This window comes from Alligator mississippiensis, chromosome 3 (genome assembly GCF_030867095.1).
Source record: "Alligator mississippiensis isolate rAllMis1 chromosome 3, rAllMis1, whole genome shotgun sequence".
NCBI lineage: Eukaryota > Metazoa > Chordata > Crocodylia > Alligatoridae > Alligator > Alligator mississippiensis.
The window spans coordinates 176,587,105-176,601,675 of NC_081826.1; the positions used below are offsets into that span (position 1 = coordinate 176,587,105).

Consider the following 14,571-nt stretch of genomic DNA (forward strand, 5'->3'; position numbering starts at 1 on the left):
AGGGATCTTGTCATTGTCAGGTATTATTGGATTACAAACGGTAGAGATGAAACAATTCACATTGTTAGCAAAGCAGAAGTAGTTGTAGCACAGATGGTTTTATTGCATTGAACAGCAATTAGATATCACAGTCAGACTTTATAAACAGAGAGAGATTTTTAACACCTCAGTAAATTTCTGAATGCTTAAGTCTGTGCAATTCTAAAACATTCTGCAGACTTCCAGCTTGAATCCATTAACTAGTCACAAAACAAAACTTACAATCAGAAAGTAGTGGAAGCTCAGTATAATAAAAGCTATAGCAAAAGATTACACATTTGAATGTGTTTAATTAAACAGGAACCCGGTAGGTACATAACTCTACATAATATCATCTTTAAATATATCCTTGAGCAGGTTCACAATGTCTTTTATGTAACATACTGTTGTTTCCAAAGTTTGTCCTCTGTTTGTCACCAATTAAAGAAGCATTTTTCACCGCAAAATGTGGTAGGGGAAGGCAAGGGGTTTTTTTGTATGGGAAAGTTAGGGTGTAATTTTTATAGAAAACTAATTAATCTGCACTAGTTCCTCATTGTGAGCTGTCCTAGCATGTGCTAAATGCAAAGGCAGTTTATTCTACTTTGGAATTAAATTAATGAAAGATGTAGTTTCATGTCCTAGCTTAGCTTTATTCTACATCAACTCGTCCATATAGACAAGTCCTAATCCTAGAAGGACTTGCTTGACCTAGCAAAGCATAGGTACCAGCTAGCTGGAAGTTATGAGTTAAAATGTGAAGTAAATCTTGGAAACTGCCTCCACAAAGAGGGGGTGCAGAGGAATGGGAAAATGATGAGTGAAATGGGTAGCAAATTAAATTGTAGTTAAATTGCATCCATAACTCTCTTACTGCTTCTTCAGGGATTAGGGAAGTTTGAGGCTAATCACAGATTTTTTTTTTTGTTATTGGTAGTTTTGATCACTGGGTTATACCTGTGTTGGAACACTGTTACTTTCTGGCTCAGAAGGTACTTGTCCCAAATCTTCAATCCCATGGTAGAGTTAAGAAGAACAGGATTCAGGTGGGGATTTTAAGAGTCCTGTTCAGACTTTAAACAAGGAGAGAGGAGTCAAAAAGAAACAAAAATACAAGTTTTAAACTGACCTCAAGGTCAAGAGCAAGTGTTTTACCCCCGGAACGTCAAACTTCTTTGGCCCTGTGGCTTGGATTTGGACCTTGGGGTTACACATGAGGTAGGCAACCCACAAGTGGTGGCACCAACATTAATCCCTGATGTTTTGGCACAGCACCAGAACTCAAGGATTTAATGTCACTTTGCCCCCACACCCTTTCCCCCTGCCACCAGTCTTAGTCTCCAGAGGCAAATATAATCTCTGATTTCTGTGGTGGGTAAGGAGAGGCAGGGTTGCAAATGAAATTAACTCCCTGGGTTCGAGAGCTGTGCTAGAACAGCAGGGATTAATTCCAAGTCTGGCAGCCCCATAGGCTAAATCTAGTTGACAGAGGTGGGTGAGTTAAATGACCTGCCTACAGGCCACATGTTTGAAACCCCTGTTTTACCCTAATCTGATTTCTCAGATGATTGAAAGCCTTGGTCCTTTGTCTCATAATGCATGTGAAGAGTATGATTATGATGTAGTAGTGCATGTTGTGTAGTGGCTTCATTTCTGATTATTTTTTGTTCTAAAAATTGGGTTTATTAAGTGCTGATGCAGTCTCACACTTTGTCAGCTGGTTAGTCTGAAGATCCTGTCCCTGAACTGTTTGTGTACTGTGTAAATAGTTCATACAGATTTAATGAAGGTAGAATTTATGATAAAGTTGTGGAGGCCAAGGCAATGGTAAAGTGTTTCTTTGCTAGTGTTGCTAGGAGCTATAAAATGCTGGCTACAAAAGGCTGCTGCCATTTGATTAGGTTAGAAAGAATAGCTGGGGTAGTTACCCATTTTCTGTTAGCAAACTCTCCCTGATATATATAGAGCAGTTTATAGCAATAACTTCCTATAGAAAAGCTTCTTATTGCTTTGGTACAGAACCTCATTTTCGAAGATGCCTTCAATAGCTTAATATTTTATGCATTTCTACTTATTAGTACATATGACTTTGCCAATTGACAGAAATGTATATAATAAAAAAGAGTTAACTCTCAAATCACATCAGAGCTTTCACATAGTACAAGATAATACCAGTTGTCTTTTCCATCTTTCAGGCCCACACTATTTGTCATTACATGGTATCTTCAAACAAGAATAGTGGAAGAAAGGAATTAAGTGGCATATGCATGGAGGAAAGAGATTTAAATGGTACGCCTGTGTGAAGCGGCTAGTATTTGCTTTGGATTCGGTGATTCAAATCACTGTCCTGAATCAATTTGGCTAAATCTGATTTGGAGGTTCAGCTGCTGCCAAATCAGCTGAATCTCCGAGTCACATAGGTCCCATCTCCCGCCTGCTCTCCCAGCCCCAACAATGACTGCCCCGCCTGCCCTAGTTCTTTGAAAAAAAAAGCCCCAACTTACCAGGTGCTGCCCAGCGGGGGGGGGGGGGCAATCCCTGCTGCCCCCCACTGCCCCACGCCACATGAGGGGCTCTGCCATGAGCCCCCCAACCTCCATCTGCTCCCCCAGCCCCCACATGGCTGCCCTGTGTGGTCCAATCTTTAAAAAAAAAACAACCCCCAAAACATAATAAGCCTGGGCTTACCAGCTCCTGCCTGGGGGGGGTGGGGGGGGCAATCTCCACTGCTCCACACTGCCCTGCACTGCATGGGAGGATCTTTCACAAACGCCCTGAAGCCCTGAGGCCACTGCAGGAGCTGATGAGTCTGGGGGGTTTGTTTTTTTTCCCCTTAAAGGGCCGGATCTGGGGTGGGCAGGGTAGCCATGGAGGGGGGCTGGGAGAGTGGGCGGAGGTTGAGGGGTTTGTGGCAAGGCCCCTCACATGGCATGGAGCAGTGGGGGGCAGTAGGGATCGCCCCCCCACTCGGCGGTACCCAGTGAGTACCCTTTTTTTAAAGGGCCAGAAGCTGGGGTGGGCAGGGCAGCCATGGGGGTGCTGGAGGAGTGGGTTGAGGTTGGGGGGGTGCTTGGAGTGGGGCTGGGCCAGCAGGCAGGGGATGGGGCCTTGCGGGCCCCCCCTCCCCACTGTCCCCTTCCCTCTTCTCCAGCCCCCTCCTCCCCTGCAACCTACTTACCAGCATGGAGTCCAGGTCCACCTCTCTGCTGCAGCAGGCAGGAACTGCCCAAATTGCCAAAGCTTCCAAATCTTTTTCTGAATAAATTCGGAGAGCTTCAAATCGATTCGGATCTTTTTAGTTGATCAGGCCGAATCTCCTCTGAATCAAATCAGCATCCGAAGCTTTGCACAGCCCTATTAAATGGTTGTAAAGCCTTGAGATTCAGGAATGCTATTAAATATGTCAGGGACTACATAAGAGAAAAGCAACAGTGGTGAAATAGTGAAAAGGAATGAGTATAAGAGGGAGCAGAAGGAGGAAATCTGGGGATGGCTTTGCAAATGAAGACAGATTTTTTCTGGAACATGGGCGACTGGTGCCACCTTAGTCATGGGGGGCACATGCCCTCCCAGCGACCAGTCAGTGACTGGGGGTGTCCCCCCATGGCCGATTGTGCTGGCAGGGATGCAGCTGCAGCACTCCTGGAAATGGCCGTGGCATGGAATCTGCCACTCCCACTCACCAGCTGGCACTTTCTGGGGGCACTGGCGCTCCTGCCTGCCCATCGCCTAAGCGGGGAGCACGGCCTGTCAGGGACTGTACCAGCACTCTCGGAGGGTGCACATGCACCCCCTACGCATTGCCACTGATTTGGAACATGAAACAGATCCAGTAAACTAAAGGAAGATGCAGGTTCTGTGGCCCCATTGTGATATGCTGTGGTAGGGAGTAATTTTCTGTATACGATCCACATGCAGAACAGGAACTTCAGGAGTTCATAGCAAAGGGACTTGGAAAAAGAAATAAGGGCTCAGTTTGAGACGGTGGCTCTCCACCAGGGTCCACAGCACCCTGGGGTGCCTTGAGATCCTTTCAGGGATGCCACAGGGTGCCACACAGTGTTAGAACTGGTAAGTTTACAAACATGATTCACAAGACAAACCTAGAGATTTCACATAGAAATCTGTAGTTGTGGTCCTGAGTTCTTTTAACAGAAACACTGCTCTATTACTTTTCTGTAGTCAAAAAAGGAAAAAATAGCTGGGACTTTCCAAGGGGTGCCTTGAGTCTATTTAGAGGTGCCTTGAGTCTGAAAAGATTGAGAAGCATTGATGTAGGGTTTTAGCAGGACTGAAATTAAATTGAAGTTGTGGCATTTATAAGCAGTACTGCACAAGTGGTAAGAGATGTAAAAAGAAGAGGAAAGGTTTCTTTTTTTCTTTTTTCTTGAACAGTCTTGGTTGTTATCACATCTACAGACAGTGACAACAAAACGGGTTGTCAGCTGAAGAGAAAAATAGGAAAAAAGTAGCTGTTTGAAGACACCACTTTTTCCCCCCAAGAGAAGCATTTCTCTTGAAGTTTAGTTTAAAGGAAGCCTGCAATCAATACATAGGTTTGAAGCAGGGGGTACAGACAAGAAGAGTGTAATATTATACTACAGAGGTTAAGATATGTAGTTGAATAACATTAGTGTAAAAGGGGTACTTAACGGTCCATATAAATGAACCCTGGGAGAGGAAGGTATACTGGGGAGGGGACGGGGGAGCATTTGGCCAAGAACTGAGCATTTGAGAATGGATTGAGTAGTTTTGATATGGAGAAAGGGCCAGCATTAGCTGGAATGAGTTAGAAATTATTATAAATGTTGCTTTTTTAAATGCACCTTTCCCATTTCCAATGTTAGCGTTTTTATAAAAAGAAGGGACTGGGAATTATTCTAATAATAGTGCAGTGCAGATGAAACAGACCATTTACAATACTCAGCTGTGCTGCTTGGCCAGTGTGTTCAGATTTGGCTCCCAAAGTTAGGTTCCTAAATCCATATATAGGCACCATAGTGAAATCTTGATTCCCATGGAATTTGGTCAGTGTTTTTAGAAATTGACTGCATGTATTTAGATGTGTCCTCAGCTTGTATGAATTGTCATAACTCCGTTTAAGTCAATGTTAATTCTTTCCAAAACACTGAGCACCAATAAAACCTCTGTAAGCTGCAGGTGCATAGTACCTCTGGAGGGTTAGGCTGTTCACCTAGCTAATTTACATGTATGTTGAGGGTGCTTAGCTTTAAGAGACAATCAAACTTTGAAAATTTCCTTTAAAGGGGAGGTTTGCAAATCTGGAAAGTATCAAATGGCTTTAAAACCCTCCATAAATTGAAAAATGAGTTTGCCATTCTTTGCACTTCAGAAGCATGCGCATGCACTTCCTCACTTGCTCTCTGTCTCTCTGTCACTTGCTCACTCTCTGTCGCTTGCTCACTCTCTGTTGCTCGCTTGCTATCTTGCCCTCTTGCTCTCTCTCTCTTATTTTCTTGTTTAAAGACAGATAAATTGTTGTAGCATAATGGATGGTGATGAAACTGAGCTGCAGTGACATTATGTAAACAGAATCCTACATTAAAGCAGAAAACCAAAGTTTTCTCCGACAGGAACAAATGGTATATTTTTGGACCTTGCTGCCTGGACTCTCAAAATAAAACATTTTAATGTTATGTTTTTAACATTATAACTGTCAGGCTTCCTGGCAATTAATCTAAACCTTTATTATTTGTCAAGTATTTTTGAACAGAGTAAGAATGTATGTGCTAATATTATAAGTCAGGAATACTACTCCTAAATTTTAGAAGCTTTTCATTGAGCCATCTGGGTTTAACCTGATGTATTTTTGTACATCCACTAAAAGTTTTGGGGTTCTTTTCACTCTGATTTATCAGGTATCCTTGATGCTGTGGCTATATTTCTGGAGGCCAGGATGAAGGATCATTTTTAAATGTTTATATTGCTTTTAATCTAGAGCTTAAAAAGCCTCAAGTAGATACTGATCAATAAAAGAGCTTTTATCTATTTGTTTGACATATACTGTGTTGCTTAAAAATGCATCTGTTAACACTTCTAAATGGCCTTGTATTACTAAAACCAAGTGTATTGTTGGAGGAGTTAGTGAAGGGTAGTAGTATATCACAAAGAAGCATATTAAACAGGCTTCTTTATTGATGGGCAATCTCTTGCCCTCCATAACTTCCATGAACTTGATCGCCAGATACTCAGTCAACATAGTGTATAAACTGGAGATGATGACTGGAATTACATTCCTAACTTTGCAAAAGGAGCTGGATTTATTCCCAACGTTCTGCCATGAGACAGGACCAAGGATTTTATCTAAAGGAGAGAACAGTAAAATTCTACATATCTTCATTACTTGTTGGCTGATAACGAACAGTTTTTATTAGGGCTGCGCGAAGCTTTGGTTGCTGGTTCGATTCGGTGGAGATTCGGCCCAATTTGGTGAGTGAATCGCCGAATCAGAATCGAATCAGGAGACCCTTTAATCGCTCCAAATCAAATCAGAACCCTCCGAATCTATTCAGAGAGATTTGGAAAGATTCAGTGATTCGAACACAGACACAGCTTTAAATGTTCCTTTCTACATACCTCAAGGTACCAGGCGGCTCATGAATGCAGAGATGGTGGAGTGAATGGAGCATTCCACAGGAGCATGGTGAGGTCCCCAGCACACACAGCAGCAAACCCAGAAGTGGACCAGAAACACTTCCGGTCCACTTCTGGGTTCACCAGGGAGCACGTGGGGGGCCCTCCGTGCCCCCCCAACTCGGTGACGGGTGCCTCCTAGGCCTGGGGGGCACCTGGGGTCCCCCACAGCTGATTGCCAAGCCGGGGAGGGGGCACGGGGGATCCCCCACATGCTCGGCAGTGGACCTGGAAGTACTTCCGGTCCACTTCTAGGTTCACTGCTGAGTATGCAGGGGGCCCCTCATGCTCCTGTGGGATGCTTCATCTGCCCCAGCATCACATTGTTCACGACCCTTGCCTGGTACCTCAAAGTATGTAGAAAAAACATTTAAAGGTGTCTCTCTGGCCAAATTGCTGATTCTCTGAATCAGCATTGAATCTTCAGATTCGAATTCGGCTGAATCAAATCAGGACAGTGATCTGAATCAACAAATAGAATCACTGTCCCCAATTCAGGCTGAATCCAAATCGAATACAGCTCATTTTGTACATCCCTAGTTTTTATATTGTCATTTTATTTTGCTGTCAATTTCAAGTGGAAAAATGGAACAGATGTTCTCAGATTAAGTGTCAAGGTGAAAAATATTAAAACCAAGGGTCACAGATTTAAATGAAGCACAGAAAGAAACAAAATCAATTCTAGGAAGTGTCTAAATTTTGAATATCAGTATTGAGAATTCTGGACTGATTGAAACCCAAATTGATTTTATTTTTATTGTTGTTGCTGCTGCTGTCATTTTCCCTGGTGAAAATAATAGATGTGTGTGTTTAGAGAGAGGGGTTTAAAATTTGAGAAAGGTTTTCCCCTCTGCTTCTTTATCTTACTACCATGATGTGATATCTAGTCTTCCAGGTCATGCAGTTTCTGACCTGACTGTACCTTACATTATTTAATTTGGTGTCAGAGTAATATGTTTTCCCTCAGTATAGGCTGGAAGAACCCTCCATAAAAAGAATAAAATGAGGGTGGAATTAGACAAGACTTGATATAAATATCTGTACATTTTAATAAGTTAATTGCTTTGCTCTTTAGTTATTATATATGTATCAGTTTTGCCATTTCAAGCTATATTGGAACAAATTGGTTGGATTTTTGTTCTCATGTCGGGGAAAACAATCTACAGTTTAAATATAATCATTGGATGTTTTAAATATATTATAATACTATATATATATATATATATATATATATATATATATATATAAAGATATGAATGAATTGGTTCAAGCTCCTGTAAAATGCAGTCTCAAATCCCAGCCAGCTTTGGTTTAAAATGTTCAAAATCTATAATACTTTAGTTGAAGTTGTACTTGTTTATGTTAGAGATCAGGAATCAGATGATATCCCTGTGGCCTAGTCCTGGCAAAACACTCATGGACATATTGGGTGTTCTGTGTGGGTAGAGGATGCAGGATAAGAGTCTTAATGGAACAAAATGAATGTAAGGGTCATGGGGAAAAATGGTTACCTTCAGTGGTGGAAACAAAATGTTCATACTGAAAAAGAAAGGATGGTTATAGATCTTTCTGTACATTCATCACCATGTGGCAACCCATTGTAGTGCATGACAGCAAAATATCCACACGCAATGTTGTGGTGAAACTGATATATGGTTGTTTGAACAATTTTAATAGCTGTTATGTAACATTCAGAAAGAATAACCTAACTGAATCTTGTATCAAGTACTACTGAATCAAGATGAAAACTGTGTGCTCAAAAATCAAATGTTTGTTGTTGTTATTATTATCAAAGTATTATCAAATTATTATTATCAAATTATTATTACAGCAATATCCCTAGTTCCTATTATTTATCAGTCTCACTGTTATGTGCCATATAAACACACATGAAAATCTCAGTCCATTTCCTTAAGAATTCAGTCTAAAAAATCATGTTTAAATCAAAAACTTGAGACCCATTCAAGATTTAAATAAATCTTTTAAAAAATTGTCCATTGTGTAAAAACACAAAAAAACCCCAACCTTCCCTTTCCACTCCCCCCACCCTGCCAAAAAAAACCCACCCCAAACAAACAACACCTTACACCATTTACTCAAAATGCAGATATGGGTAAAGTCTCAAATATTTTTTGTGCGTCAAATGTGGAGTTTGTTTGCCTTTTTGTTGTTTATACTGTTCTTTTTGAAATTTTCTCATGTATATAACATCTGTCGGTCAGATTTGTAGAGTTGTTACATACCTTGCCAAGAAGTTTCAAGTGTAGTTGTAGATGTTTAAGCAAAACCTTTTATATCATATTAAACACATGGGTTGTATTTTCTGTTCCATTTGAGAGAGAAACATACATATTCTTATTTCTTTTTTCCTTCCTCACATCATAAAAAAGCTTCCAAAAAAAAGGGGAAGCTATTTACAATGCTCCTGGATTGACAAGACTTATGATCTCAATAATGTTGTGATAATATTTTTATTCTTTTTGTGACAATTTTTCTTGCACTCATCAGGAAAATCCATACCACAGTTAATTACCACGCAGTCATTTAATTCTTTAGGAATGGAAGGTATGGCTGTACTGCAGGCTACATTTTTAGTGTGGAGATGCCCAAGTGTTTTGGGATGGGATGGGATGGGTACCATTTACAGTGTAGCTGCACCAGCACAGAACTCAGCCAAGCAGACCAAATTAGTCCATGCTGAGATGTGCCCAGGAGTACTGCCACAGAGCCTATCCCTTCACCAGCTCCCAGTCTGCACACACCAGATGCTGAAAAAATCCTGCCCTGAGAGTCATGCTGGGTTCATGCCAATAAGTGTGCCCAAGACTGAATAGTGAGAGCAGTGCTGGTTATGCACCAAATAGCAGCTACATTGTTTTTTGAGGGCTATAGTGTAGTGTAGGTAGGCCCTTAACTTTTTTTTTGCTATTTTTTCTTTGCCTTTGTACTGCATTTCTCTTGTGAATACTACTCTCCATTTTTCCTCATAAATATAAACTTGTAGCAAATCTGTGTATTTTCAGTTGGTTTAATACCTGTCACTTCCTATAATGATAAGCTCACCATCTATGGCCCTAATAAGTGCACTGGAAAAAAAATCCCTCTGTGCTTCCAAAAGAGCTTTTAAAATAATTACAGTGGTTTAGGTTGTAGCCATGCTGGTCTAAGGACATAGGCAGACAAGGTTCCTTGGGTGAATTTGATATCTTTTATTAGACCAACCCAAATGGTTGGAGAATAGTTCTTAAGCAAGCTTTCGGGTTCAAAAACCCTTCATCAGGCTAAGAAAGTTTCAGCAGTTGGTGTGTGCTCTTCCTGGATGGAATGAAGAGCACACACCAACTGCTGAAGCTTCCTTAGCCTGACGAAAGGTTTTTGAACCTGAAAGCATGCTTAATAACTATTCTCCAACCATTTGGGTTGGTCTAATAAAAGATATCAAATTCACCCAAGGAACTTTAAAATAATTAGTAATTTATACAAGACTCTAAACATTTTTTAAAAATGATCCCCTCATTGCTAATTGTGGCTAGAAGGCACAAAATCTAATTGGAGATGAGCCACAGCTAGATTTTGAGCTTAGTTTTCAACACTCTTACTGGTCCCATTCTGAAAATATAAGCAGGTCCAGTTTGGACCAAGGATCTATGTTATCAAAACTTCAAGAGATTCAGGAGGGGGATAAAAGTTCCAGATTTTGTTCTACCTGAGAAAGATGGTGCAAATTGACTTCTTCATAGTCTTTACGTGGTAATACCTAGTTTATTTGGGAGGAGCATTTGGTTACATAATACATCCTAAAAGCGTGAAACAGCTTTTAACAGAATTGTTTTCCCTCCTTTTTTTCCTGTCAGATTGTAAACCTTATAGAAGAAACTGGCCATTTTCATATCACAAACACAACTTTTGACTTTGACCTTTGCTCGCTGGACAAAACCACAGTCCGTAAACTACAGAGTTACCTGGAAACCTCTGGGACATCTTGAGGATACAGCATCAGGCTGCATCAAAAAATATTGTGGTTTTTTTTTTTTAAACAAAACATTCAGAATGATGCAACCAAAATGAGAAAAAAATGTACCAGCCCTCTTCAGCTTTATTTTATTTTAAAGCCAGTCATCATCTCTTGATAAAGGAGAGGAAAAGTGACAAGACTCAGAGGATCTTCTCACCAAGGAAATGCTCTGGAAGAGTTAGCCTGGATAGCCTTGAAAAACAAAACAAAACAAAACAAAAAAAACCCTTATTCTTTAATGAATGTGTATGGTATCATGTATCTCTCTCTGTGGTGTTCAAGTCCACAAGACGAATGCATGTTCAACACACTGCCTTATTACATAACTGATCTATTTATTATTGCATACATATATTCTAAAATCATTGAAGGAATGACACTACCAGATGCTACAAGTACTTGGGTCTATGTATGCTCCTTTGATGCAGTGCCATCACCATCACAAGCCTAGTAACCTTATTCATATTAAAATGCCACTTATTGCTGACTTTTTCTAGCCACTTAAAACGCTGTAGTCTTGTTTCCACGTCTGCAGTTCCGGGAAGCGAGGTACAAAGTAGGGGACCAAAAAGTGGCCCTATTTTTTGTTTCCAATCTGCCATGGTGGGTTGGACCACAGGTTCTTAGCGCTCTCCATTTATTGATCTTGGACCACGGTAGAAAATGCACCAAATAGGATCATATGACTTGCTGTCTAGCCTTAGTCAATAAACCAGTAGGACTTTTAACAAAAAAGTGTTACTCTCTACTGTCCTGAATCCAACATTGTTTGTCATCAACATTCTTGTGTCTGTTTTAATGTTATAATATTAGATATATATATGAAAGTGAAGGCGTTCTACAGGATCACCATAAAAGGAGGAATACTGGTCCTATTTTGTAAGGAAATGTTGTAGAAAATTCTTAATTTGGAGCTATTTATTACTACAAGTTTCGACACTCTTCTGCTGCTGGTGTGTGACTCATCTTTACCATAAAACTATTGGCATCACATTTTTATTTGTTCATACAGTATATGGTCTGTTTAGACTTGTTTTTTGTTTTTTTACATCTGATAAATTAAATTCCTTTCTTTGAAAAAAAAATCTTTGTTTTTATACAGTGACATGTTGAAATATATAATATATATTGTGTTCTATAGTTTCCAAATTTCAGTACCTGTTCAAAATCTAGCTTGCATTTCCAGAAGGATTTCTTGTCTATGAAAACCACTGTTCTTTTACTCTTACCTACGCTTCCTTAAAATTAGAAAACTTTTTCATACAAGTGCAAATAAGAGCATACATACATATTTTGCCATTGGTGCTTTCAAGAGGTTGATGATTTCACAATGAAATCATTACCTCTTTATTAAGCCCTCAACCCTGATGACAAGAGGATACAGTTAAGAAATACTTCTGGATCCAAAGGTTTATTCAAATTTATCAGCCTTAACAAAATTATCAGCAGAGAGGCCAGTATACTTCCAGTTCTTACATGCCAGCTTTAGTTTATATGTATAGAGCTGAACAACGGTAATATCTGTAAGTTTTCTTGTTTCATGCACATGACTTTATGCAGTACTGTGAAACTAGATTCCTGCTAGGGTTAGTTCTTCATGTTCAAATGTGAATTCTCAACAGTTTCTTTAAGTCCAAAGAATTTTCTTTCTTTTTTTTTAATGGTTGTTCATCCATACTCCAAGGAAAGTCCTCCTCAGGCTTCCAAAAAGACAAGTGTACTTTTTTTAGTAATGTTATGACTCTTACTGATGATTGGCATGAAACATACTTGAAGAGTTATGTTGTTCTTTAAGTCCACGTCTCAATGTGCAATTGTTGGGAGTGAGGGAGGTGAGGGAGAGAGGAAGTTCTTTAAAAATCACTTTTGACATCAGACAGATGATGTTGGGGGGGAGGGGTGCATGTGGGAGAAGTAAGCAATTTTTTGTCAACGTTTTTATATGAAAATGTTTGGAAATTGAAAAGAAATCTTAAAGGTCTTTGAACTAGTAGCACACATTCAACTGGCTACCTTTTAGTTCTGTCAGATATATGTGGAGTTTAGTCCATTTTGACTTTTCTAACTAAATTTTGTGGTAAAAACTCTTGAGTTTCAGGATGGGAAGTGAGCCCACATTATCTTCTAGTATGAATGAGATTATTGCCATTGTTATATATAACTGATGACAGAAGTCATTTTATCCACAGAAATTCCAGCCAACCTCTATTATAGGTCCAGAAGTAGGAAAGTCCTTATGAAAAGGAGGCTACTGCAGTTACAATATAAACATTACCTCTGAATTTCATGGAAAAGCTTAATAATCCTTCAATAAAAACGTAATTCTCTAATGTGGTAAGATTGGAAGGGGGAGGAAATAAATAGACTGAAGTTTGTCTTTTAAAGTGAGTTTTCCACAAAATTCTGATAGAATCAGTGTCACTAAGTGTTGGTCTCGTTTACAGAAAGTTTTACATTAGCTATTTTCATCTAATTTTGTATGCAGAAACAAAATAAATCCTTTTTCAATCAATTTCAAATAGTCATATTTTTCTGAAAAGAAAAACAAATAGTAAAGTAACCTGCTCAAGTTCACCACAGTTACGAACATTCATCTTTGGGACTAATTAAAGTGTTTTAACATATGTTCAATCTTACAACAACATTAGCTTTTAAATGTAAGCAAAGAAATGGTTTATGGTTTTATTTAGTGTCAAACTACTTAAAACAAGCTTAACAGAGTGAATTTGGATAATGGATTAAGTGAACCAGGCAAAGGTTAGCAACATTTACAAATCTCTTTTCTAGCATTGGTTGCATGCTGTACTTGAAGAGCAGCAATTGTATCTGATGGAAAAGACAACTTTATTCTTGCCAGTAACTGACTGTTCACCTCAGGAATTAGATATACAAAAGTAAGGGGTACTTTTTTAATGCTTGGGTAGAAGTTTGTGTCCTCTGAGAGACTTCACATAAAGTTGAGCTTCACCTGAATTAAAATGGTAACTTAATTCATCTTAACCAAAAGGGGCAATTCTTTAGAAAATAGACCTCAGTTTGGTAGCAAAAGCTGTGGTAAAGAAGATGAGGGGAGGAAAAAGTAAAAAGTAATTGATGAGAGATTCCCAGGATGAACGCATGAGAAACTTAAATTTGTGTTACGTTACTAACAGGCTTTCAATTAAAGGAAGGGTTTCAGTAATGCCACTGTGAATTAAACTTTGTATTGATACATATTGTTCAGAGCTAAATCTATATAATTTTTTTTAATTTGAAGGACAGCACATAAAATACCTGTGGTTAGAGAGACTTGGGACAATTTTATTAAGATTTTAAAAAGAGAAAAACTTAAAATAGACTTTAATTTTTCCAATGAACTAGAAGTATGTGACATGGTCCATTTCAGGTCAATGAAAAATGTAATGATTTGCTGAATTTCTTCAAAGCTGTGTTAGAGTGTTTTGGCCTCTTGAAATATCTCATAACTTTCAAACCCTGTTACACTTTCAAACCCTGTTACACTACAGCTTGCAGACTGATAAGAAAATGGTAAGAGGTCTATAGAGGAACCTGTCCCATTTAGTTATGTGCCTTATCTAACCATCACAACAGTGTCTGGAGTAGCATGTTTAATTTGCTCTCATGCTGTACTACTTTGTTCTGTGTATGTTACTTACTGTCTTCAACCACTTGCTTGCATTTTAATTGCATGTGTTGTATCTTTCAGTAAGCTTTTATTTCAGTCTATATGAGTGCCTTTATTTTGTGAGTGCACATTTCCAATTGATTTCCACCGTTTGGTGCTACTTTGGAGTCTATTTAGATGCTACTTACAATTGTGTTTTTGACTCAGTTGATTGTAGCTACCCTGTAAGCTCTGCAGTTAGGTGACCTTGAGAGAGCAC

At 39.2% G+C, this 14,571-nt stretch overlaps 1 protein-coding gene across 9 annotated transcripts in view; it reads left to right on the forward strand.

Annotated features, from left to right (window-relative positions):
- Positions 1 to 14,571, forward strand: part of MLLT3 (MLLT3 super elongation complex subunit) — a 307,823-nt gene that overhangs the window by 245,962 nt on the left and 47,290 nt on the right. For 5 of the 9 annotated variants that reach the window (XM_019480772.2, XM_019480774.2, XM_059724668.1 and 2 more), the window contains 2 exons: positions 2,214 to 2,307; positions 10,527 to 13,199. The exons of 2 other annotated variants lie outside the window; for them this stretch is intronic. In XM_019480772.2, the coding sequence (XP_019336317.1) occupies positions 2,214 to 2,307; positions 10,527 to 10,582 (150 nt within the window). In that variant the 3' untranslated portion in view covers positions 10,583 to 13,199. Of the gene's footprint in view, positions 1 to 2,213; positions 2,308 to 10,526; positions 13,200 to 14,571 lie in introns of those variants that run through there. 2 more of the 9 variants (XM_014601142.3, XM_019480770.2) reach the window with 1 other exon arrangement.